This window comes from Callithrix jacchus, chromosome 13 (assembly GCF_049354715.1).
Source record: "Callithrix jacchus isolate 240 chromosome 13, calJac240_pri, whole genome shotgun sequence".
NCBI lineage: Eukaryota > Metazoa > Chordata > Mammalia > Primates > Cebidae > Callithrix > Callithrix jacchus.
This window is the reverse complement of record NC_133514.1, coordinates 60,790,631-60,818,562: the sequence shown is the minus strand read 5'-3', so window position 1 is coordinate 60,818,562 and position 27,932 is coordinate 60,790,631. Positions and strand designations below refer to the sequence as shown.

The window sequence follows — 27,932 nt, the reverse complement described above, 5'->3', positions numbered from 1 at the left end:
ATGAAACTTCCCTTCGCCCTCGCTATGTCTTCAGCACCTCTTCACTGCTTGAAATCTTTAAACAGAAACAAATGTCAACATAATCCAGAGAGCAACAGAAGTGATACAGAGGGATATATGTAACTATGTGGCTACCTTCCATGTCTGCAAGGTGACTGATTCTTGTGTCAGAGAGTTTGCTTTTTCTGTAAATACATTAAGGAAATAGGATTCTTTAAAGGAAAATGTTAAGGAAAATAACAGTGCAGGTGTGGGCAGAAATGGCAAGAATCCTTTCACATCTGTTATGCGGACACAGACTATCTTGCTTATGGCTTTATATATGCAGCATAGATTTCTATTTGTGGATGGGTAGGGTTCCCTCTTAGATCCATATGTCGTATGCTCATGTTATTGATGGGAACAACATGGGACACACAGCTAAGCCTATCAGGACTGGCTTATTTGTCGGGAGGTACTAAAATGCTCCTATGATGTGAATAAAGATAATAAAACCATAGCTATTACAGACTACTTGAGACACACTGAACGCTGTATTAAGTTCTTTATATGAATTAACTGATGTGGTCCTACCAGCCAGACCCTGTTATCATGCACAGAACAGGGTAGGAGCCTGAACCACAGAGAGGTTGTGTTACCCAGGTATAAACGACACAGCTGAAATTTGCACTCATGCAATGTCATTGTTTCAACCAGCACCCTATGTCATGTAAAACACAAGGACACAGAAAACCTGGCACAAGGACAGCAGAGGGAAGAGTAATAGCTGGCAATCAATCCCTCTTCATAGCTCTTAACATTCCTGGGCATCAGTATGCCTCTTTCCAGTCAGGGCACAATTGGGCCAACTCACCAAGGGCACTTCCAGCTAAGAACTGTGATGGGGAGGGCTTAGCATCCACTTACACAATGATGTGCCAGCTCTGGAGAGGGCTTGAGGACAGCTGTACCATAAGTTCATCCAACCTGTAGTTGGATGACCTTGTGAGTTGTGTGACCTTGGGCAGGTTCTTAACTACTCTAGAGGACAGTGTTCCCCTACATATCCAGCCTCTGCACACACTCTCTCTGGTTTGTGTGAAGATCAAATGACTTGAAGGGTGGGAAAGGCTTGTTTTCTGTCCAAATGCTGGAGCAGTGTCTTATGCTGGAGAGTTGGTGCAGAAAGTCATCCACATACCCTTAAGACCAGACCAGCAAGACTCCAAACACATTCCCAACTTCCACTCCACAGTCATGCTTCCAAGGAACTGGCAGTCCTTTCCCAAGGAGCTTGATGAGATCTAATAGGATTCTCTGTCTGCAAAGTCCATGCGGACAAATGATTATAGCAGCACACTCTTCACTGAGTCCTAGCCAGGTGCTAGACCGCTATCACATTTCATCCCAAAGTAGAGATAGAATCTTTTCTACAAATGAGTAAATGCAGCCTCAGAGAGGTTAAGCACCTTGCCCAGGTCACACGGCCAGTAAGGGATGAAGTGGGCTGTGAACCTACTTGTGTGACACCAAATCACCTGCACTTGGCCAGGCTGCCTTCTCTTCTTGTTTTATTTTAGTGTTTTGTTTTACATAGAGAGGGGTTCTCACTAAGTTACCCAGGCTGGTCTCAAACTTCTGACCTCAGGCAATCCTCCTGCCTTGGCTTGAGCAGAGCATGACGTGAGCCACCGAGGTGGTTTGAGCCACTGCACCCAGCCAGGCTACCTTCTGAAATCCCTTATTCACAAAGCACTTTAAGGCAGCATGATGCTTACTCTTGGGCCACGTGACTCCTCTGCCTCTTTGAACATCAAACAGCAATTGCCTCACCAAATAGCCAGATAACTAACAGTCGCCATGAATTACAAGACACCCAGGGCCTTCCTCCTTCCTACTGAATATCACTACACCTTACAACAGATGTGCAGCGTTAGTAGTTCTTTTTTCTGTTATTTTGTTCTAATGTCCCTTTGAGATTACCTTGTTGAATATGAAAAATGAACTTTGCATTTTTATTTTTCATACTCATTCATTCTATTTATCTCACCAAAGCTTAGGTCCATGACTGATTCCTGTGCCCTCAAATCATCTAGCATGATGCTCTTACATTTTTAGCCAGGAAACTGACCAGAGACAGGTAACCCAACTTGCTTTAGGGCACTCAGTATATAGGATGATCCCAGCTCTGCTGGGTCTGGGGTCTCTTATGTCAGGACACCCCTCAAAAAAACCATTGAGGCAGAATAAGGCCAACACTGTTTATTGTCATTCCCATGTTTCACTTGAGAAAACAAACACAGTAAATGGGTTATGCTTGTATTTAAAAAAAAAACCTCTAGGTTTGTAAGGGTTGTGTTATTTACATCTGATATCAGGCACAGCAGCTGGACCTCTCTGATACCCCTTTGCATACCCAGCCCTGGGCACAGTTGGCACAGCCCACAGATCAGCAGAAGCAGCAGCCTGGGGAAGAAGGGGAGGGTAAGAGGTCAGAACAGACTCAACCAGTGACCTCCCTGCCCCAACAGAGGCCTGGCTCAAGCTTTGCCTCCAGCCCAAGGACGCTTAGTTCAGGGTGGCACTGCTTGTCAGGAGACAACTCCTGAATCTTTGGGGTAAGAGTCTTGCCATGAAAAAGCTGCCCTGTGCCCAGGACATGGTAGAAGCCTGGAAGGGAGTGACATGCTATTTGCAGTAAAAGGAAGGACAGTCTCCTAGAATGATACACTTAAGTGAGGAAAGTCCTCAAGTATCAGGTCTGTGCTTGGGATGCTGGTGTGCACTCTTGGTGTCAGCTTCCCCATGGTAAGAATGAAGATTGGGAATTAACCATCTCTAGAGTTCTTCCAGCTGTGATCCTAAGTCATTTGCTGAAGCAAGGAGATGTGGGAGGCTCATCATTGGTCGGCTCTGGCCTGTGGAGATCCCTCCTTTGACTCTACCGAGCCCCCAGATTCCTGGAGATGGTCCTGCACTCACCCTTCTTACAGGAGGTGCATGTGCACTCTGCATTTGCAGGAGCTGCCACAGGTGCACGAGCCACCTGCAAGGAAAAAAAAGGCAGTGAGTGGTGAGTGTCCTGCCTCCCATCCACCTCAGGCAGCTCAAATGCTGGACAAAGCACTGGGTCCTAGTCCAGCACACCCCTGGCCTTGAGGGTGACCTATAGCCGGCCAATTTTCAGCCTATCCTCTCACCTCAGAAATGGGAGGCAGTGAGAAGATGGCGGTCTTCTGAGTAGTGATGAAGGTGCTTGGCAGGGAGAAAACTCGAGAAGTGCAAAGCAAAGGAGTCCATTTTAGGTAGAGCTCAAAATGCACCTGCCTCCTGCCCCAGGGACCTTCTATTCTGTAGTACGAAAATGAAGACCCTAAGCCCCGAAACCTGGCATCCCTTACCAGTGGCGCAGGAGCAGTTGGGGTCCATTTGGAGGTCAGATGAGGCTGGAGTTCCTAACCCAGAGGCGAAAAAACAGGCTGGCCGGTGGGAGGCGGAACAGAGCCCAGGATCAGGCCTCTGACTTTAGAGTCAGGGCAGGGTGCCAGGCGCAGACGCCCTGGCCCAGGTCTGGCAGCCACCCCGCACAGTGTCAGCGCCGCCCCGGGTTCAGGGCCTGACTGCGCGCTGCAGGCGGGCGGAGCTCAGGATCCTCGCCAGGCGCAGGATGCACCCTGAGGGCGGCCCTTTGGCTCTCGCTGGCTTTGAAGGGGCTGTGCTCCTGGCGTTAGGCGGCATCCTGACTATAATCCTGGCCCTCCTGAATTTCCCGCAGATTGCCGTCCACTCCTGTCCTGGGCGGTCCAGGAACCCAGCCTCAGGTGGTGGCCGTATCCCCACCCTCGCACCCGGCACCAGCGACCTAAGTTCACCTCCGTGGGAATCCGTGGGCAGCCCCAGCCTAGTGCTCACGTTCCTAGGTAGGACCGAGGAGGGAAGCGCAGCAAGGGAGTTGTGTGCAGAGGACCAGCCTCCCATGTGACCTTCGACCCACCTTCAAAGGAGGCCAAAGTCATCCAGGTCCTTCGGCCTCGTTTCTCCTCTTCACAGCAGCAGGCCAGACACAGGGCCCTGCCTCCCTCCCTTCCATCCTCCACTCCTGAGACGGTGATGGGTACATTTGTTTAAGTCCTCTTTTGCTTTTTAACTTCTTTTGGGCTTCTCACAGCCTAGCTGGCCCAAAAGGACGTCCAAAGCTTGGGACGTCACCAAGGGAGAGATATTTGCCCTGATGTGGTGACTCTGCATTAAATTAGGAAGCATGATAAGTGCTTACTTCAAGAAAAGAGGTCCTGGGCTGGGCCGGGCTGTGCGCGGCAGAGGGGCCAGGCGCACCACTCCCTGAGCTCCCCTTGGTTCACACCGTGGGACCACACCTTTGGCGCCTGCTCGCTCTCGCAGAAAGGGCTGTGCGCCTAGAGGTACGCCAGGTCTCTGAGGTCCCGGCTGCCTTTCCCAGTTTCCCTGAGGTTGCCTTCCACATCATCATATCATCAAAGTTTGTACATCTTTCGTTTTTCCTGTTGTTTCTTCATGTATTCACTGAATTTTTTCTCGTTGAATCTAAAAAATGGGTCACGTTTGACAATTGAGACAGGAAGCGATCATCTGTAACACCCCACCCATTTGATGTGGCACATTGCCATGCCATTTTACAGCAGTGCAGACTCAGTGAGGTAACCTGGCTTCCTGAAGGTGTTCACATTGTTAGTGGCTCACAGTTCCACCCAGAGCCTGGTCTCTAAACTCCCGGCTCAACTCCCACCCCAGTCCATTTATTCCAAGACACACAAAAAAGGCCAGATAAGATTCAAGTCGTTTTATTGTCACTCACATATTTAAGAGAAAAAGAAGTGCAGCAAAGGGCTTAGGGTTATCTTTTTTAAAAAATCCAGGTTTATGCAGGTTGGTCTATTTACAGGGGGAAGCAGAGCTGTCCCCACATCAGGTACAGCGGCTGCACTTCTCAGACGCCCCTTTGCAGATGCAGCCCTGGGCACACTTGGCACAGCCCATGGGACAACAGGAACAGCAGCCTGAGATGAAAGGGAAGAATGAGAGGTGAGCTGACTTGACCAGGCACCTCCCTAATAGCAAGCTTGGCTCCAGCTCAGACCCCAGACCCAGAGGGAACAAAGCCCTCTGAGAGAAAATGACACAGCCAACAGGGGCAAAGAAAGCCCAGTTCCCCAGAAGAATGTACTCAGGGCCAGCCTAGGGTTCCCTCCCAACCTTAGCCACAGCCCCAGATTCCTGGAGATGGCCCCACACTCACTCTTCTGGCAGGAGGTGCATTTGCACTTGCAGGAGCTGGCGCACGTGCAGGAGCCACCTGCAAGGAAGAGAAAAGGTGGTGGGCAGTGAGTGAGAGGCAGAAGGTACAGCAGTGGGTCAATGGGTCTCCAGTGCCCCCACCTCTGTGCAGGGCCAGCCCTCAGAGCTCTTTTCCTGATCAGAACAGAAGAACACAAGCCCCATGTCCTCTCCACTCAGGCTGGGAAGGGCAAACATCCTCCTGTTTTACCCTACCAGGAAGGTCCCAGGTGCACACAAACCCCAGAAATACTGAGATTTAGAGCTGGAACCTTCTGTCCTGAACCCTGAGGGTTCAGGGTTTCCAGTCCCCATCCACCCTGATTGCCCAGAGCGTGGACAGAGCATTGGGGGTGGGGTGGGGGGAAGGAGGAAGGAAGAGGCAGGGGAATGGGAGGAGGGGGCAGGGCCAAGGGAGTCTGTATCAGTCTCCAGCTCTTGGCCGCCAATTCGTATAAGGCACGGGAACAGTAACAGTGAGGATTCCTAATAACTACAAAAGGTCCTTAAATCAGGCTGAGCAGACAAAACTGTGTAGCTGGCAGATACTCAAGTCTCCAGTTGAGACAAATGATAGGAAGGGGCCTGAGCCAGCTGCCACCTCCGCAGCACCAGAGAGCAGCTGCACTTTAACATACCTGCCCCATCCCAGCCAGGCCCCTGGTGAGTAACTCAGATCCTGAGTTTAATGTTACACATAATGTGCACTTCAAGAGTATGTAATTGGGCAGCACCCACACTCAGGAATTCTACGAGACATTCTCATGCTTCTCTGTCCCCTCACTCCCCACCCCCCACCACAAAGAGAATAGCAAGGACTCCAAGATTGGAACAGCACATTCCTTTGCAGTGTGTTCTGAGCCCACTGGTGTTTTGGTTTGGTAAACCTTTAGACAAAATGGCAGCAGATAGTTCTGGGTGTCCAGCAAGCCCCATTCGCAACGGTGATGCCAGACCATCCCACCTCTTCTTCATGGCCCAATTATCGAATCGAGCTCAACTTCCTGAGCTTGGGCCAGCATCACCGTATCTTTCACAGTGAGAGAACAATCCAATGTGTGTGGTTTACCCTCAAAAGAGGGACTAGGAACTACAGCCACGCCAGTCCCCATCCCTCATTTGCCCCAACACTTTACTCTCCCTTTCATCTGAGCCTAAAGAGATTGAAATGATTCTCTTCCTACTTCTTTCCCTATTGTCCTCGTTGATAAGTGTGTGTTTTTTTTTAATTTTAAAGAAACAAAAGACACAAGCCTGGGAGGGAGGATGATGCCCCAGGTGGTCTAGTGGGTAGGATTTGGCGCTCTCACCTCCATAGCCCTGGTTCAGTTCCCGATCAGGGAAGCCTTTCTTCTTACCAGGCGTAGTGGCTCACGCCTATAATCCCAGTACTTTGGGAGGCTGAGGTTGGTGGATCACTTGAGGTCAGGAGTTCAAGACCAGCCTGGCCAACATGGTGAAATCCCATCGCTACTAAAAATGCAAAATTAGCCAGGCATGCTGGTGCAGGCCTGTAATCTCAGCTACTCAGAAAGCTGAGGCAGGAGAATCACTTGAACCTGGGAGGTGGAGGTTGCATTGAGCCTGGACTGCACCATTGCACTCCAACCTGGGCAAGAGAGCATGACTCTAAAAAAAAAAAGAAGAAAAAAGAAAGAAAAAGGAAACAAAAGCTAGCTTCTCAGAGTTCAAAAAAATAAAAAATGAAAAATTTTAAAAGCTCGGGGTATTTCTGGTATTGCTTGACAATATGGTTCCTTGCACAAAGACATACTAGCACCCCTTTTCTGAAGACATTTTAGTGCCATCTGCACAAACTTTGTTGCAATAAACACACAAATGTCTAGGACATTAATAGTGACCCCTTAGATGTGGTGCATTTTTGTAGTGCACGACCTACACACCCTTATACATTGGCTCAGGACACCAGAGACTACATTATGAGTCTTACACTGGTCTGATTTTAATTTAAAACCTGGAAAGGTGACAGGTGGGCATCTGACAAAAGCTGTAGGTAAGGATGGAGATTACCTGGACCCTCTGCTTTGTGCTGGAGGAACAACATCTCTGGATGTTCCCAGCTATTGATCCCCTTTTACTCCTAAAATGGATGGAATAATTGCAGGCTTGCATTTAAGAACTAAAAACTTGGGGACCTCAGTGCCTCCTGCCATCACCCATCATTGTGTTCCCCCAGCAAGGGCGGGTGGAGGAGGTTTGAGTGAGACGTTTGCACTCTGCTCCAGCGTGGCCCTTGGCTTCACTCTAGGGAATGCCTATCACAAAGGGTCTCCTCCAAGTGTCATTCTGGGAGTTTGGGCTCTCATCTGGTGCCTTTTTGTCTGTTTTCCAAACCGAAGAAGTCAGTAGGCTCAGAACACACTACAAAGGAACATTTTGTTCCATGCTTGTAGTCCTTGCTACTCTCTTCATTGGGGGTGAGGAGACAGGGAAGCATGAGAATATCTTGTAGAATTTCTCAGTGTGGGCACCACCCAATACACACTCTTGAGGTGTCAATTATTTGTAACATTAAATTGCCTATGCATAGATCAATATCAAGCAGCAATCAAATGAAACTGTTATAATAATTTGATTAAAACACAAATTTAGAAATACCTACAAATGCAAGGTATAGAAAAAATATTAAAATTGTGTTTTATCCATAGTTGTGTTCTCCCTTCTCCATTTTGTCACCTAGTCCTTATATCCTCTTACATATATCTGTTGAACTGTCTCAACATCTTTCTGGAAAGAGGGAGGTCCATTATGAATAAAGAGAGCGATTGGATCCTGACTTCATCATCCAATACCTTCCAGCCCAGATGGGACTGTGCATTATAAGATATATTTTAGAAATAAAAGGTACTACCAGAAACTTTTCAGGGCTGGGGGGCATAATTTCATGCTCAGTGAGGAATAGAGATGTAAATTGCTTTAAGTGCACAGAAGCCCACTGGGAAATCCAAACTGATTTGGGTGGAGCATGAGGAGGAGGAGGAGAGAGAAAACATCCTAGGGGCAGAAACTCCAAGGAGAAAGTGGAAGAAGAGAGCAGCTTTTTGTATGTTTATTTGTGAACATTCTATGCAGAGTGCTGGAAGGTGCATTCACTTGGAACAAGAACAGAAAGGGGCACCCAAAAAGGAGATGCATGGGAAAGACCAAGGAAAAACAATGTTAGAACATAAATACTTGCAAATGACTCTCTGGAAATAATAAAGGAGCTACTGTAGAAATAACAGAGAAAAGGTCATTGTATTGTGCAATTAGGCTGCTTAAAAGCACAGAGAACACATGTATGCACAAAATATTGAGCGCCCAGTTGTCTACAGCAACAGGGTAGCAGCAGACCCAGGCATCTCAGGAACCTGCAGTGTGAGAACTTGGCAAGCCCTGCATCAGAAACCTACCTAGTTTTACAGTTCTTGAATGAAGCGAATGGTTTCCTCTGCACACATAACTGCGCCCCTTCTGATGTCAAAGCCAAGGAGAAGCTTGTCCCCTATTGAAGCCAGGAGGAAGGTCCCATTTGGAAATTCCCAAGGAACACCAATGCTGATTAAGAGGGGCAGGCATCAGAATGGTGGCACCTCTACATGTTCAGCATGGTGCTTTAAAGATGTCATTCCTCATCACGACTTTATAAAGGAAGTAAAATTATCCCACTTTACACCGAGGAATCTGAGGCTCAGAGACAGTGAGTAACAAGCCTAAGGTCATATAGCTTGCCAGGAAAAAGCCAGTATTCAAACTCAGGTCTATCCGACTTGAAATTCCATGTGCTTTGCACTGCCTTGTGCATACAATATGGCAAGGCTATGTTTTGTGACCCCCACTTAAGGTGTGGCTTTACAGGGACCAGTAGAAAGGCCAGGGAGGGAGAGTGGGTAAAGAAGGGGTGGTTTTTCCAAGAAGGCCTGAGACTCTCTATACACCCTCAGCCCTGACCAGTGCCTGCATGGGTGTCGTGTGGAAGCAGCTTCAGGATGAGGTCCATAAATATGAATCATAGCTGAGTTGAGTGAATGAATGAATGATTGAAAAGCAAACATATGGGCAAAAGTTGCAAACATTGGACAACACTAGAGTGGTTAAAAGTACAAAGGCTGAGTCAGACTTTGAGCAAGTTATTTAAACTCTGAGCCTCAGTTTGCTCATCTACAAAATGGGGACAATGGTATAACATAGGATTTTTGCAAATGCTTAACCATTTGTGGCAATTCTTATCATTCTCACTACCTTGATTATTTCTATCAGGGACAGTGGCCCATTTGCATAAGGAAGTCGTGGAGACTCTCGTACGATTCCTTTCATTCCCAAAGCAGGCCACTCACACTGACTCCTGGTGATTCATTTTTCTCCTTCGGGGAAACCCTAGGAGCTTATTTTCTCCTTTTTGTCACCAGGGAAAAAATGTTGGAAGGAGATCTGCCTGAACCTCAAAACTCTTATGATAAACCTGGACCTATGGGTTCCCCCTCACGCCCCAGTGCTCCAGAGGCACTTGGAGGAAGGATGTCCCAAGCAGACAAGGAACCTGTGGTCTGGCGGGGGTCCAGTGGGTGGAGCCAGAGAGCTCCCAGCCACAGGCCACCTTGCTGAAGGCTGATTAGTACTATCTGCACATCCAAGCAGACGAGAGACCGAGACGAAAGAAGACCCATGACATCTGCATGGCTGGCTGTGGGATTACATTTTTTTTTAAATTCTGTGCTCATAAAAGTATATTTCAGTTAGATTTTTGCCATAACAGAACAAGCCACAAAATTGAAATTTAAAAAGGAGGAGGAAGGAGGAAATATTTTAATTCAGTTTTAGATTCCCCTGCTATGGAATGTTTGCTTCCTCACTTTTAAGAGGCAGCAGAGTATGTCCAAGAATTCTCAACTGGAAAGAGGAACATTCCAGGGAAACACTGATATTTTTGTTTTCTCCTCACCGGAGAAAAGGGTGCCTGGCTTACAGAAAACAACTTGCATGTACTTTATCTCCCCACCCTCCCAGCAGCCCCTCAGGCTCTTGCTGGAGTCTTATATTCATACAGAAGTTGTGTCAAGTAAGTGTAAGAAAAGTTTACCCCAGGAGCAGCCACTTAGCTTCCGAGTCCACACGGCAGCAACCTGCCCCATGGTTTTTACTTTAATACTGTTGATCCTTTCTGCAGTTGTAAATCTTTCCAAAAACATGAGTCGGGGGCCAGAGGAACAGGAGAAGAAAAAGATGCATTTTGGTAGGATTCCTGCTGGTCAAAGATCTCGGAATGCCGTGGAAACAATGGCAAAGCAGCTGGCACCATGTCAAGAACAGAGAGAGAAAGAAACATCAGGCACTGAAGCCAGGGGAGCAGTTCCTTGGTGTTGCTTTGGCATTAGTGCCTGCAGTGGGAGGAGAAAGCTGAGCCCACAAACACACTGAGCAGAGCAGGGCTCTGGGTGTATAACTGTTAGGTGCCTCCCTCCAGCACTATCTCCTGGGACGACTCTTTCTTGCTGTGGAGCCGGGCAAATCTTTATCAGCCACTGCCTTCTGCTGTCAGGAAGCCAGCTAGAGTGGCGTAAGTACCTATTCTCATTTCTATTCACCATTTGGAGCTTGTCTTCACAGTCCTAAGTTTTTCTCTTTTTCTTAATGGAGAAAATGTTTTATATCACCAGACTTGATCAGAAGCAGCAAAATCAGAGTTCTGATAGACCAGAAAGCAATTTGCCAAAGCCACAGGCTTCTTCCTGGAAGCTCAAAGGCATGCTTTATTCGTGATTTCTGAAGCAAGGTGCATGCAGCACCTGAGCTGATGTGGAAGAGGATTTGCAGGGAGGTGTCCACCCGAGGTGACCAATAATTCTGAGTTAATTGACACTATTAGGAGTTTTGAGCCATGTTCTTGAAATATCAATTCAGACTGTGTTCTTGAAATAAGTTTGAGGCAAGTGTCTACATTACTCAAAAGAAAAAAGTAGGCAACTTGGAATGGCCCTTTCCAATGATGGATTTATGGACTCCTCTGCGTGTGCCATCATTTTGAAGGAAATGTTCTTGGGCACCCATCAGGAGAACGAGTCAATCACAACTGAAGCCACAAATTCAGCAGTTTCCTTGCAGCTGCACTTTCCGATGTGTGGAACCAAGACTTCTGAGAGTAGCGTTTTCTAAGGAGGGAAGTGTTGTAACCAGGACACAGGAATATCTGACAATGTTTTCTTTGTTTCTGATTACAGCTTTAAAGAAAACTGGGCATCTCCTGCCACTTAAAACCAAAATCTACCTAAAATAAAGATTATAGTAAGTACCAAGTAAGTGCCAATGCTGAAGATCTGTTTATTATGCTAGAGTATGAGTGTTTAAATGCGTTCTTCCATATTCATAGCCAACACTTCATATTATTTTTAAAAGTAATAGCCGAGGCATGGAAAATTGAAGACTTTAGGTCTCTCCAATTGCACAAATTTCCGATACATGCCGGCAGTAGAATACATTTTATTTCATGTGATAAAATAGGGAAGACTAGTTGAATTGAAATCTTGATACTGCCTCGTATTAAAATGCTAAGCACTGCTTTATTTTACCAGTGATCTGGGGGATGAAAAGGGCTTTTGACTTCTGCTGGTAAGCTCTTCAGGTGCAGCTTCCAGAATATTCTTAGCATATTAACTTCAGCACACACAAGCCTTGCTGTAGATGTGTCAGCTTTGAGGCACAAGGGGACATGTTTGTCAGAGAGTAACTGCTTCTGGCAAGGGCATAGGGTAAAACTGGGGATGGCAGAGCCCTTTCTTTGTGGTTATTCAACCCCCACCCCCAAGAATAGTTCAAAGGGACTGTGAAGACAGTCTGTGCCCACTGCATTGCCTACTCCTGGCCCCTGCTGCAGACTCCATCCCACAGAAACTGATGCTTCACTTATCTGTCGACTTGAACAGAACCTTGGGTGGCATTAATGTGCCAGGCATTAAAGTACTACCAGAGCTGACCTATTTCACAAGACCCACTCTCCCTGCCACATGCCGAGTGAATTTGGATGGTGCCCACTCTGAACCTCAGTTTTCTCTTCTATAAAATGAAGGCTTGAGAGGACTCAAGATGGCGCTGTGAGAACAACCCAGGATTGGAGCTCGTGTTGAATCCGCAAACGGTGAGTCCGAGCTGCATTTCCAGACTGATCGTTGTTGCCCACAGAACGGGGAAACTCCCAAGTATAAAAAAGACACGGGACGCCAGGCAGTACGTCTGCCTGGCGAAGCCGGCAGCCGGGGCGGCGGCCGGCCCTACCCAGCAATCCCCACAGGGCGCGCTTGTCCGGGTGCCCTGTTGAACCGGCAACCTGAGACTTGAGAGGGCTGGACTTGAGACTGAACGAGACTGGGACAATAGGCCAGCCCAGGGGATTGCAGGATCAGATCGTTTGGGATACCCAGTGGGACGAACAAAACCGCGATTTCAAACTATCCCGAGCAGACGGTCCGAGACGCTCTGTGGGGGAGGGGCGTCCACCACTACGGAGGCAACCCGCCCCAACTGAGATACACGCCCACTGCTGATGCAGCCAGCCGTTGCCGAGGCAACCCGCCCCAACTGAGATACACGCCCACTGCTGACGAAGCCTGCAGTTGCCGAGGCAACACGCTACAACGAAAAGACTCCACCGCAGGGCGTGGCGGAGAGCACAGCAGAGCCTGCAGGAACAGGGCGAATCACACAACAGCAGGGCGGAGCCTCGGCAGCCAAACAGTGGCTAGTCTGCCTTCTAGCTGGGCAGGACACCTCATCGAACATCCAAAACTAAAGCCCAAACCCCTCAACACAGAGCATTTGAGAAAAAAAAAGAAAGGGTTTTTTAATGAGCTCTGGTGCAGCAGAATCAAACATAGCAGCCTAACAGCCCTGAATGAACAACAGAGCTCACAGCTCAGCAATTAAGCCCATATAAAGTACAAACTGTCTCCTCAAGCAGCTCCCTGACCCCTCTATATCCAAAAGACTGACATTAGGCAGGCATCATCCTGGGACAAAGATAGCAGAAAAAGAAACTGGTAGCATCCCTCGCTGTGCCACAGCTGCTAGAGGTGCACCCCAGACAAGCAGGGTCTGGAGCGGACCTCAGCAGTCGTACAGCGAAGGGGCTAGACTGGTAGAAGGAAAACCAAGCAACAGAAATACTTCATCATCAACATTCTGGGTGTCCACTCAGAGACCCAATCGAAAAGTCAGCAACTACGCAGACGACCAGCGGACAAATCCACAAAGATGGGAAGAAACCAGCGCAAAAAGGAGGAAAACACCCGAAACCAGAACACCTCCCCTCCTAGAAAGGACCAAAACTCCTCACCAGCAAGGGAACAAAGCTGGACAGAGAATGACTGTGACGAAATGACGGAAATAGACTTCAGAAGATGGATAATGAGAAACTTTTGTGAGCTAAAAGATCATGTATTAAATCAATGCAAAGAAACTAAGAACCTTGAAAAAAGATTCGAGGAAATGATAACAAGAATGGATAACTTAGAGAGGAATATGAATGAATTAAAGGAGCTGAAAAACACAATACGAGAACTTCGTGAAGCAAACACAAGTTTCAATAGCCGAATTGACCAAGCAGAAGAAAGAATATCTGAAGTCGAAGACCAACTCAATGAAATAAAATGAGAAACCAAGATTAGAGAAAAAAGCACAAAAAGGAATGAACAAAGTCTCCAAGAAATGTGGGACTATGTGAAAAGACCTAACCTACGTTTGATAGGTGTACCAGAACGGGACGAAGAGAATGAATCCAAGCTGGAAAATACTCTTCAGGACATCATCCAGGAAAATTTCCCCCACCTAGCAAGACAGGCCAACACTCAATTGCAGGAAATACAGAGAACACCACAAAGGGTTGCAAGAAGAGCAACCCCAAGGCACATAATCGTCAGATTCAACAGGGTTGAAATAAAGGAGAGAATACTAAGGGCAGCCAGAGAGAAAGGTCGGGTCACCCACAAAGGGAAGCCCATCAGACTCACAGCAGATCTCTCGGCAGAAACACTACAAGCCAGAAGAGAGTGGGGGCCAATATTCAACATTCTTAAAGAAAAGAACTTTCAACCCAGAATTTCATATCCAGCCAAACTGAGCTTCAGAAGTGAAGGAAAAATAAAATCCTTTGCGAACAAGCAAGTACTCAGAGATTTTGTTACCACCAGGCCTGCTTTACAAGAGCTCCTAAAAGAGGCACTACACATAGAAAGGATCAACCAGTACCAGCCATTCCAAAATCACACTGAATGCTAAAGAGCTTCAACATAATGAAGAATCTACAACAACTAACAGGCAAAACAGCCACTTAGCATCAAAATGGCAGTATCAAATTCACACATAACAATCTTAACCCTAAATGTAAATGGACTAAATGCACCAATCAAAAGACACAGACTGGCAAATTGGATAAAAATCCAAAACCCATCAGTGTGCTGTATCCAGGAAACCCATCTCACATGCAAGGATACACAAAGGCTCAAAATAAAGGGATGGAGGAAGATCTACCAAGCTAATGGAAAGCAAAAAAAAAGCAGGAGTTGCAATTCTCATCTCTGATAAAATAGACTTTAAAGCAACAAAGATCAAAAGAGACAAAGAAGGCCATTACATAATGGTAAAAGGATCAATACAACAAGAAGAGCTAACAATCCTAAACATATATGGACCCAATGCAGGAGCACCCAGATACATAAGGCAAGTTCTTAATGACTTACAAAAGGACTTAGACTCCCACACAATAATAGTGGGAGACTTTAACACTCCACTGTCAATACTAGACAGATCAACCAGACAGAAAATCAACAAGGCTATCCAGGGCTTGAACTCAGACCTGGAGCAAGCAAACCTGATAGACATTTACAGAACTCTCCACCCCAAATCCACAGAATACACATTCTTCTCAGCACCACATCACACCTACTCTAAAATTGACCACATAATTGGAAGTAAAGCACTGCTCAACAAATGCAAAACAACTGAAATCATAACAAACAGCCTCTCAGACCATAGTGCAATCAAGTTAGAACTCAGAATTCAGAAACAGGCCCAGAACCGCACAGCTTCATGGAAACTGAACAACTGGCTCTTGAATGTTGACTGGGTAAACAACGAAATGAAGGCAGAAATAAAGAAGTTCTTCGAAACCAATGAGAACGAAGACACAACGTGCCAGAACCTCTGGGACACATTTAAAGAAGTCTCTAGAGGAAAGTATATAGCAATAAGTGCCCATATGAGGAGAATGGAGAGATCCAAAATTGACACCCTATCATCAAAATTGAAAGAGCTAGAGGAGCAAGATCAAAAAAACTCAAAACCCAGCAGAAGACAAGAAATAACTAAGATCAGAGCTGAGCTGAAGGAGATTGAGACACGAAAAACCCTTCAAAAAATCAATAAATCCAAGAGCTGGTTTTTTGAAAAGATCAACAAAATAGACAGACCACTAGCCAGATTGATTAAAAAGAAAAGAGAGAACAACCAAATAGATGCAATAAAAAATGATAAAGGGGAAATCACCACAGATTCCACAGAAATTCAAACCATCATCAGAGAATATTACAAACAACTCTATGCGCATAAACTAGTAAACCTGGAAGAAATGGATAAATTCCTGGACTCCTGTGTCCTCCCAAGCCTAAACCAGGAGGAAGCTGAAACTATGAATAGACCAATAACAAGATCTGAAGTTGAGGCAGCAATTAACAGCCTACCACACAAAAAAAGCCCAGGTCCAGACGGGTTCACAGCCGAATTCTACCAGACACACAAGGAGGAGCTGGTACCATTCCTTCTAAAACTATTTCAAACAATCCAAAAAGAGAGAATCCTTCCCAAATCATTTTATGAGACCAATATCATCCTGATACCAAAACCCGGCAGAGACCCAACAAGAAAAGAAAACCTCAGGCCAATATCCATGATGAATATAGATGCAAAAATCTTCAATAAAATATTGGCAAGCCGATTGCAACAGCAAATCAAAAAACTTATTCATCATGATTAAGTAGGATTCATCCCAGGGATGCAAGGCTGGTTCAACATACGCAAGTCTATCAACGTAATTCACCACATAAACAGAACCAAAAACAAAAACCACATGATTATCTCAATTGACGCAGAGAAGGCATTTGACAAAATTCAACAGCCCTTTATGCTAAAAACCCTCAATAAACTCTGTATCGATGGAACGTATCTCAAAGTAATAAAAGCTATTTATGACAAACCAACAGCCAATATCATACTGAATGGGCAAAAACTGGAAGCATTCCCTTTAAAATCTGGCACTAGACAAGGATGCCCTCTCTCACCACTCCTATTCAATATAGTACTGGAAGTTCTAGCCAGAGCAATCAGGCAAGAAAAAGAAATAAAGGGTATTCAAATAGGAAAGGTGGAAGCCAAATTGTCTCTATTTGCAGACGACATGATAGTATACCTAGAAGACCCCATTGCGTTAGCCCAAAAACTCCTGAAACTGATAAGCAAATTCAGCAAAGTCTCAGGATATAAAATCAATGTGCAAAAATCACAAGCATTCGTCTACACCAATAACAGACTTAAAGAAAGCCAAATCAAGAGCGAACTGCCATTTGCAATTGCTACAAAAAGAATAAAATACCTTGGAATACAACTCACAAGGAACGTAAGGGACCTCTTCAAGGAGAACTACAAACCACTGCTCAACGAAATCAGAGAGGACACAAACAGATGGAGAAACATTCCATGTTCATGGTTAGGAAGAATTAACATCGTGAAAATGGCTATACTGCCCAAAGTAATTTACAGAATCAACGCTATCCCCATAAAGCTACCATTGACTTTCTTCACAGAACTGGAAAAACCCACCATGAACTTCATATGGAACCAAAAGAGAGCCCGCATAGCCAAGTCAATTCTAAGCAAAAAGAACACAGCGGGGGGCATCACACTACCAGATTTCAAACTATACTACAAGGCTACAGTAATCAAAACAGCATGGTACTGGTACCAAAACAGAGATATAGACCAATGGAACAAAACAGAGGCACCGGAGGCAACACAACACACATACAACTATACAATCTTTGATAAACCTGACAAAAACAAGCAATGGGGAAAGGATTCCATGTTTAACAAATGGTGTTGGGAAAACTGGCTAGCCATGTGTAGAAAGCAGAAACTGGACCCCTTCCTGACACCTTACACTAAAATTAACTCCAGATGGATTAAAGACTTAAACATAAGACCTGGCACCATAAAAACCCTAGAAGGAAATCTAGGCAAAACCATCCAGGACATAGGAGTAGGCAAGGACTTCATGAACAAAACACCAAAAGCATTGGCAACAAAAGCCAAAATAGACAAATGGGACCTAATGAAACTCCACAGCTTCTGCACGGCAAAAGAAACAGTCACTAGAGTGGATCGGCAACCAACAGAATGGGAAAAAATTTTTGCAGTCTACCCATCTGACAAAGGGCTGATATCCAGAATTTACAAAGAACTCAAACAGATTTACAGGAAAAAAACAAACAGGCCCATTCAAAAGTGGGCAAAGGATATGAACAGATACTTTACGAAAGAAGACATATATGAGGCCAACAATCATATGAAAAAATGCTCATCGTCACTGGTCATCAGAGAGATGCAAATCAAAACCGCATTGAGATACCATCTCACGCCAGTTAGAATGGCTATCATTAAAAAATCTGGAGACAACAGATGCTGGAGAGGATGTGGAGAAAAAGGAACACTTTTACACTGTTGGTGGGAGTGTAAATTAGTTCAACCATTGTGGAAGACAGTGTGGCGATTCCTCAAGGCCTTAGAAATAGAAATTCCATTTGACCCAGCAATCCCATTACTGGGTATATATCCAAAAGACTATAAATCGTTCTACTATAAGGACACATGTACACGAATGTTCATTGCAGCACTGTTTACAATAGCAAAGACCTGGAATCAACCCAAATGCCCATTGATGATAGACTGGATTGGAAAAATGTGGCACATATACACATGGAATATTATGCAGCAATCAGAAATGATGAGTTTGTGTCGTTTGTAGGGACATGGATGAATCTGGAGAACATCATCCTCAGCAAACTGACACAAGAACAGAAAATGAAACACCGCATATTCTCACTCATAGGTGGGTGATGAAAAATGAGAACACATGGACATAGAAAGGGGAGTACTAAACACTGGGGTCTATTGGGGGGAAAAGGGGAGGGCCAGTGGGAGGGGGAGGTGGGGAGGGATAGCCTGGGGAGAAATGCCAAATGTGGGTGAAGGGGAGAAGAAAAGCAAAGCACACTGCCATGTGTGTACCTACGCAACTGTCTTGCATGCTCTGCTCATGTACCCCAAAACCTATAATGCAATAAAAAAATTAAAAAAAAAAAAAAATGAAGGCTTGGGCCAGCATGGTGGCTCATGCCTGTAATCCCAGCACTTTGGGAGGCCGAGGCAGGTAGATCATTTGAGGTCAGGAGTTCGAGACCAGCCTGACCAACATGGTAAAACCCTGTCTCTAATAAAAATACAAAATTAGCTGGGTGTGGTGGCACATGCCTATAATCCCAGCTACTCAGGAGGCTGAGGCAGGAGAACCACTTGAACTTGGGAGGCAGAGGATGCAGTGAGCTGAGATTGTGGCATTGCACTCCAGCCTGGGTGACAAGCACAAAACTGTCTCAAAAAAAAAAGAAGAAGAAAGCTTGAACTACATGGTCTCTAAAATCCTACCTAGCTCTCAAATTCCCCAATCTCTTGGTTCTAGGAAAACACTGATGTTGAGCTCAAGGAAGTGGTTCTCCAAGATGTGTGATTTTCATGGTAGGGGAAAGGCAGGCGCCAGGCAGGGGCAGAAGGGGAAGGTGTCTACACTGAGAGAATGTGACAACCCCTGCTTGTCTCATTTTCATTCTTTCTTATTTCTTTGTTTTTAGCTTTATATAACATGAGAGTCTTACCACTGGGTTTCTTAACCATTTGTACTTTATCAAATAAAGATATTCATAGTGCAACACGCAGGCACATCAGTGTGGTGCAGAACTAGCCAGCTAGTTTACCATAGGCAAATACACATGCATGCACACGCACAATTTTACCTGAGACACGTCAGAAATACTTTCCAAAACTGTGGGTTTTTCTGAGTCACTCTGGTAAAGAGTAGGTTTTCAGGTTTCAGGCCAAGCCAGTAGAAAATAGTAAAACTAGAACAAACAACAGAGGGAGAAAAAGAGAAATACCGCACTCACAACTGTTTTGAAACTTCTGGAAAAAGAGTGATATTCTTGGGTGCAATGAATTTTTAAAAAGGAAAAAGAAAATTTATAAAAAGCTGCCACATTTGTAGAATTCAAATAAAAACTGTTTATTATAAACAAAGTAATGTTCAAAATTTAAGAGTTCCTGGCTTGGCACAGTGACTTATGCCTGTAATCCCCCAGTGCTTTGGGAGGCCGAGGTGGGATGATCACTTGAGGCCAGGAATTCAAAACCAGCCTGGACAACACAATGAGACTTTGTCTCTGCAAAAAATAATAATAACAATAATTTTGAAAATTAGCTGGATGTGGTGGCATAGGCAAAACAAAACAAAACAAAACAAAACACCACTTAGGAGATTCTCAAAGCAGCCTTGTGCGTGCATAGAAACTGTGGCTAGTATCTTATTACAGAAAATAGAGCCCATATCATGCATCCTTCTTCCCACGTTTCATAAACAAGACCAGAGGAACCTGTTGTGAGGCAGCCTGTTGCATTGGTGTTAGTCCCCAAGATGCAGCCTTTACAATCTGCCCCCAAATGTTTCAGAATATGAAGCCCATTCTCCCCTCTGGAACAGGCAGCTTCAGATCCACCAGCGGAGACACACAGCAGAACACAATCTGGGCATCGGTCTCCATGTAGGATGGCTTGCCATTGTTAATATTCTTTCTTAAGCAAAGTAAACGAACATTTAATATCCACGGTCGGCTGGATGTCCCTCCACCCACTGCGAGCTCTTTGGTGAAGGGGAAGTCCTCTTTCTCTGTTAGAGGTCTCCCGTGTGGGGCCACATCTTCCCTCACCAGGAACCCACTGGGCGTGCTCCAGCCTCCCTCAACTTGCCTTTTGCTAGGAGCTAGGGCACACATCACATTGAATCACATATTTTTGCCCTTTGTCACGTATTGAGAAAAAGGAAGGATGAATGGACGGTCTTTGATTGGCAGTGCTGGTGATGCCCGTCATGGTCCTGTTTGGAAGGACCCTTTTGGAACTAAAGCTGGTGAGGCAGCACGCAGAGGCATTGACCAGCTAAGCTTGGCCCTGGCAGATGGGTTGCAGGAACAGGTATGCTTCCTTCATGCAGCTTCTGGCTCGGGGAACCTGGGAGCCTGCTCCAAACTCCAGTGTGTCCTTTCTGGGCAAAGCCTAGGAAGTCGGGGTTGGCTGTGAGATGAGCCAAAAGCACAGGGATCTTGGTCCACAAAGCCCTGTGGTGGTCATCTTGGTTTGGAGGCTGGACCATTGAGCCGAGGAGTTTTGACAGCCATGGAAAAGCTGGGGGGACGTCACCTGTGGTTTTACATTTATGCTGTGTCTACTTTATTAGAGTGATTTTTATTTATTGTCCCTTCTTCTTAGTTGAAATTAATGGCCTGCTTCACTGGGGCTAAGATGTCTGAGCATCGGCAGAAGGTCCTGGCTCCATAGCTTTGCATTGTCTTCCCAATTAGGATGTGTGGACTCTTAAAGTTCCCCAAGAATGCAAATATTCTAGCATGGCAAAATTCTAGGGTGAATTACAACTTTAAGTTATTTTCTCCTAAGGAGTCCTCATGCCTGACTTCTGGAGCAAGTAGTCAGGGCTCCCAGGGGCTCCAGAAGGGTTCGGCAGTTCAGAATAAATGGTTCCTGGGGACTCTGAAACAGCAGCAACTGTCTGCTCAGGTCATGAGAAGACCCTTCTCTGCAGGACATCCTAGCCCTACAATCCACCCCAATAATGTTGAAATTAGATTCACAAATTGCAATAAGTCTTCTATATGTTGGGCTATAGGTTTAGAGAAAAGTAGTTTAATCTTTACTTAACTTTGGGTGGCTCAACAGGAAACTCAGGCCATTCAGGTTCTCGATCACGTCTGCCCAGTTATATTATCAGGTTTTGAATCTGTATCTCTAAAATCTCTGAGGTGATGGGATATTTAAACCCCTTTAAAATAAATAAATATATGCTGGAAATTTTGAGAACATGAATTCATTTATTCTGAAATAGCCCAGATCCTGCTTTGGTAGTTGATGGAAAATGCCACCTGAGTGTTTGCATTTGATACTGCTTCATAGATTCAGTTCCAGAAACTCAAGGCAGTTATGTCTTTGGGCTGCTTGTCCCTGCCTGAGCTGAAGCCTGATGCCTCCCATAAGTTGGTATGGCTTTAAAAATGGGTCACTGCAGCAGAGGCAGGGGCTTTCCAAGCAATATTTTCAGCTATGAAATTTGAAGAGGGAGATAATCTGAAAATAAATAATAGCCACCACTTGGACGGATTATAAAATAAAAGGTAATTTTTCATAGGTGCTTAATTTTTCATACAATTTTTCATCTTTAACCATGGAGCCAAGTCGGCTCCATATGGACTTAGTTTTGGTTCCTGACAGCCAAGATTCACTGCAAGTCACACAGATGTTGGTGTCAACACTGTTTTGCCAAGACAAAATGACCTTGGTCTGGAATGCGGTGTATAAATAGCTGCTTTTTTTGTGCAACAATCAATAGTTCATCATTGTTTAAAAAGCAGAATGGTTAGTTGGGCAGTGAGGTAATGCAATTGAAATGTAATTGTTAGCAATAAATCAGTTACTCATATTGATTTCCTTACTGGGATTAATAGAAGCCAAATCTACAGTTCAATTTTTTAAAATAGATATAACTTACTATCTATTCATTGCTATTTGTTAGATAATTTGTTAGATGTGGTAAATGAAACAATGATGGGGCCAGAAATAGCCACGAGGACCATTTGATCACAGCCTGGCAACACGGAGAAGATAGGCTGGTTTCTCTGCGTGGACTTTCAGTGTTTCTTTAGTCATGTAGTCGTGTCTTATGTGGCTGTGGCTTCAACATTCCACAATTATGCCTTCCAGGGTCCGATGATTTCGGCGTTTCCCTGCTTCCCAATTGACCCGGCTGTGCTGTTGGCTGTTCTTGCACACTCAAGGTGGCTTTGCCATTGGCTTCCTCCCTCAGCCTGCCTCTGGGATTATGCCTCTGGTACTCTTTTGTGTCTACCATCAGCACTATGAAATCATCATTTTTGTCTTCAAGGTACCAAATTCTGGTGATACTGGTGCTTTCTTGCAGAAAAAGAAATCTAGCCTGAGAAGTGAATGGTACCACAGTGAACACAGTCATGGTTACAGTGTTCATATGTTTCAGAGGTGTGTTTACTATAATTATGCCCTGTACATTTTTCTACCATACAATCCTTAGATTACAGCTCTTCGGTTTTCAACCGCTTTGTCCAATTCCATCTGTCCCAGTTTCTCTACCTTGGTGAAATAGCATTCTTGCCTGGTTTTACACATTTAAATAACAAATTCCAAAAGTAAAGTATATCTGAGGTAGTCATATGACATAAGGACAAATTCAAGCAATCTTGGACTAGCAGATGGTGGGGAGGCAGTGTCAACACACACAATTTAAAAAATTTCTTCCCTTTCAATCTTTTAAAAATAAAACTTTTATAAAATAAAAACTTAATTGTAAAAGGCTGCCTGTCTTGGCAAGTAGCTGATCAGCCTGCATTGGTGAGCAGGCCCATCCATAACATGATTTCTTGATCCTTAATTGACAGCATGGAGCCTAAGCACTGGATTTAGCTCTTTCTATATGATTTGACTCATTCTGTTGACATTATTGTTTTTCAGTCTTCTCAACTAGACTGAGCTCCTTAAATGCAGGAAATATGTGCTCAGTAAATGTTTGTTGGACCAGACACTGAACATTATGAAATTAAAGACCATAAACTTCTCATAGTAGCATTAGAGACACTGATGACAAAGGTACTGTGGGATTTGGGTTTGAACAATAAGCTCTGTGGTGGTATCTCAGGAGGAAAATGGTGCTCTCTTAAGTTCTATGGAACATAATGGTCAAGATCTTCTACTGTAACCAGGCCCAAAGCTGGCTAATTTGGAGGGCTCTGTTTTAGGGATACTTATGAACTCTGTCCTTCCCTCAAGGAGCCAGAGGAAGAGATAGCCTGGAGGATAGCCCCACTATGGTTAGAGTAGACAGGGGTGAAAACCAAGTTTCACTATGTCAAGGGAGAAGGTGCTTCCCCAAAGCTCTTGGCTATATCACTGGGGATATGAAAGAACTTGCCAACTGGCTTAAAGGTATTTATGCTTTCATCTTTTGGAAAGACGGGAGAAGTAGCTTTGGGGGAAATGGTTTCCTGGTACTTCTACTTATATCTTTAGTTATATTCTCCAGCATTTTATAGATCTCTTTGCTCACTGTTTTCCTACTTTTTATCTTTTAACATACAAATTTCTCCAACTTTTTTTTTCTTATGGAGACAGTGGCCAGGGCCCAGCTCATATTAGAAGAAGGCACCTGGCTTCATCCTGTAGTTTCAGTACTTAAAAGTTAAATTTACTATTGGAAATTCATTCCTTTGGCTTCAGAGTTTGTGCCTGTAAGCACGATAAATAAGTGCATCCGATGCTTTCAGGAGCTTAGATTCTAGGAGGGGCCGTGTGAGTTGAGCATACGGTAGATAGATGCAGGGATCCGGGTGCCACTAAAGGGACAAAGCATTCAGAGAGAAAGAAATAAGGAAATACCAAAAATACATTTTACTTCCAGGATACTTTGCTGATTTTACTCAGGTTGAAGAGTGTCAGCTGGCTGCTTCCTTAGCTCTGCTTTTTCTCATCCCTTCCAGACAAACCTGTGGTGCTCCAGTTCGTCGACTGGATTCTTCAGGGCATATCCCAAGTGGTGTTTGTCAACAACTCCATCAGTGGAATCCTGATTCTGGTGGGACTTCTTGTTCGGAACCCCTGGTGGGCTCTCACTGGCTGGCTGGGAACAGTGGTCTCCACTCTGATGGCCCTCTTGCTCAGCCAGGACAGGTAGGTGTACCCTTTTCAGACTTCTCAGCTCGCTTCTAAGACACAGGGCTGACAAGTTAGTATGAATAACAGTAATAAAGCGACATCCTTCCCAGGAGAAACAACCTGTAGTCCACAGAACTCTTTATATTCGCCTTTAGTCAGAGGTCAGAGAATCAGTTACAGTCTCTTACTTTTGATATCTGAATAAGTGGCTGGTCTAAATAATGACAGATTCTTATAGCATTACGTGCTAACCAGAACTAAACTACAAGTAATTCCCTGGAGAGGTTCTGAAGGCATCTTCTTTGATGATTGATAAAATTATTTGTCATTAGCATTCTATTAGAGCAAAAGTGCATAGGAGTTCAGGAAAAGTTTTAGTGGCTTAATAACCCCCAGTATAGCTTGTTGCCATGATGAGTTTGGCAAACGCATTCTTCATAGACAATGCAAAGGGCAGATCAGCTCCTGGAGAAAAGAATAACTATAAATTCCAAATTAGTAGATTCTTACGTAAGAAGCCTCAGCGAGTCTTCTGATACATGCATTAGATTAAAAATAGCATGTACGTTATAAATTGATCTGTCATTGAAGAAGTGATGAGCTGACTCTCACCAGGACAGTAGATAGCGCCTCACTAGCCAGTTCCTTCAGGGAGGGACCCAGTATTCCAGGTGTCTGGGATTAATGCATAATCCCCAGTGTGGTCATTATACAACTAAGCTCTTGTAACACTGTTGCAAATTGCCTGAAGAGGTCCATGGGGAGATACTTAGCAACTGTTTCACTTTTTCGTCAATTTCAAGAAGGTTGATTTGCTCTCTGTAGAAGGGAATTGTATGGCTTAGGTTAACTCTGTTCCAATGCAGGCCAAAAAAAGGTCTTCTCAGTTTGGGGATGGAATCTAGATTTGTGCCATATTGAATATTCCTTTCTTGTTTTGCTCTGATGAAACATGATCAACTATTTTTTGTCAGATATTACTTAGAAGACAAGTCATATGTATATGTGTTAGTTTCAAATGTTTTACTTTCCTTGGTCTGAAAAGATGCATTAAAATGGCAATCCTCTGTTGTAAGTAAATATATGTCTTACTGTGGCTTTAACTATGGCATTCTACAACTTATAGATGTTGCCATTAATTTTCCACTCATCAGATTCAAGCATTAACATTTCCAAGTCAACTGCTGAGAGGACAAGTCTGCATAGCTCTCCATTGTCATCATGTGTAGTCCCAATTTCCAGGTTGCATCATTGCAAATTGCATCACCTCCAATATGCCCTCAAGGATTATTTAAGGGAGACAAAGAACTTTTGAACACGGAGTCCCACCTCTAATGTTCATCCGGGTTAATGTATGTGACATCATTTTACCTGTTGCAACCGTGCCTCCCGGCCCAGTTAGAAACAAGCCAAGCAGCAGCTGTCACACTATCCTGTAGCAGCCCCTGCAGTGTGGCTCACTGATTGTAGCACCTCCTGCTCAAGCCCAGCATTAGACCTCACCCACTCACTTCACCATTCTTTACTCCCCCATCCCCCTACAGACATCGCCCTTGAGTGCCAGGCCCTTGGGAAGTGGATCCTGTGCCAGACGTTGTCAACTCTCAGAGCTATGGTGGACCTGGCTTGTCAGCGTTAGAGCTTAGTCTATGGAAATTCTTCCATTTCTCACTAGGGGGCTTCTACTTATCAATTATGAAACCAGGACCATTTTGGTCAGAGTAGAATGCTGATACACTGTTGGTAGAAATGTAAATTAGCTCAGCCCCTGTGGAAAGCAGTTTGGAGATTTCTCAAAGTACTAACCATTTGACCCAGCAATCCTATTACTGGAAATATACCCAAAGGAAAGGAAATTGTTCTACCCAAAAGACACCTGCACTCACATGTTCAATTCAACACTGTTCACAATAGCAAACACATGGAATCAATCTAAGTGCCCATCAACAGTGGAGCAGATAAAGAATATGTGGTACATATACACCATGAACTACTACATAGCCATAAAAAAGATTGAAATCATGTCCTTTGCAGCAACATGGATGCATCTGGAGGCCGTTATCCTAAGTGAATTAACGTAGTAACAGAAAATCAAATACCGCACGTTTTCACTTATAAGTGGGAGCTAAACATTGAGTAAACATGGACACAAAGATGGAAATAGTAGACATCTGGGACTTCAAAAGAGGAGAGGAAGGGAAACAAGGGTTGAAAAGCTACCTATCGGGTACTATGTTCAACATTTGGGTGAAGGGTTCAATAGAAGCCCAAACCTCAGTCAGCATCATGCAATATGTCCATGTAACAAACCTGCACACGCACCCCCTCAATCTAAAAAAAAGCAGCAGAAGGAGGAGGAGTAGAAGAAGGAGAAGACAGGGAAGAAGTGAGATTGAATACTAAGCAAAAAGCAACCTCAGAAAGAAATGGATGCTCTACATGCACATAATTCAACGGGGTACTTCTCCAAGTAAGAGAAAAGCAATTGTTTTCTTTGTAATAACTTGGAAATGTACATCTGGAGATAACAAAATAGAAGCATAAGAACACAAAAATGTATGCTAAGTTGGAAGATGAATGTTTATAAGATCAAAGGCACTATGAAAGTGAATTTACATTTCAGGAATCTTGTATCTCTCACCAAGAAATCAAACTTAGGAAACAGTTTCGTATGCTAAAGGTGCTATTCAAGTCAGAGGCTCCTGATTTAAAACAAAGAATAACTTTCCAAAGGAAAGGCTAAAAGGAAACAGAGCAGATTGCCTTGCTAAACTCCCCTTTCCTCTCTCAGCCACTGTAGTCCTGTCTTTAGCCGTGACACCTGTGGAGGGAGTCGTTCTATCTCAGGGGTCCCCCAACCCCTGGGCTGGAGATGGGTACTAGTCTGTGGCCTGCTGTGAACCAGGCCACACAGCAGGAGGTGAGTGGTGGGCAGGTGAACATTACCGCCTGGCTTCACCTCCTGTCACATCAGCAGCGGCATTAGATTCTCTTAGGAGCACAAACCCTATTGTGAACTGCACATGCAAGGGATCTAGATTGAATGCTCCTTGTGAGAATCTAACAATTGCCTGATGATCTGAGGTGGAACAGTTTCATCCCGAAATCATCCCCCATTCCCCATGCATGGAAAATTGTCTTCCATGAAACCTGTCCCTGGTCCCAAAAAGGTTGGGGACCACAGATCTAAATGCACATTTATATTTTTATCTATGTATATTTCATTTCATGTCTTTATTAGTATTTATAAAATACTTATATAGATTTTGAAATACATGTCAAAATATAAGCTCATTTTTTAATATGATTATGATCTGGAAGTTACTAGTGTTATTTATGTGCAAGTGCAACCAAAGCCCACCCAGAAAATGTCCATGCTGTGTCTCTTGCCCCGCAGGTCATCAATAGCGTCTGGGCTCTATGGCTACAATGCTACCCTGGTGGGAATACTCACGGCTGTCTTTTCAGACAAGGGAGACTATTTCTGGTGGTTGTTATTCCCTGTATGTGCTATGTCCATGACT

At 44.6% G+C, this 27,932-nt stretch overlaps 1 protein-coding gene across 3 annotated transcripts in view; it reads left to right on the top strand.

Moving 5' to 3' along the window:
* The window catches only part of LOC100413844 (urea transporter 1-like), a 46,774-nt gene that overhangs the window by 4,043 nt on the left and 14,799 nt on the right, over positions 1–27,932 (top strand). For all 3 annotated transcript variants that reach the window (XM_078347842.1, XM_078347843.1, XM_078347841.1), the window contains one exon: positions 24,234–24,423. In XM_078347842.1, the coding sequence (XP_078203968.1) occupies positions 24,234–24,423 (190 nt within the window). The remainder of the gene's footprint in view (positions 1–24,233; positions 24,424–27,932) is intronic.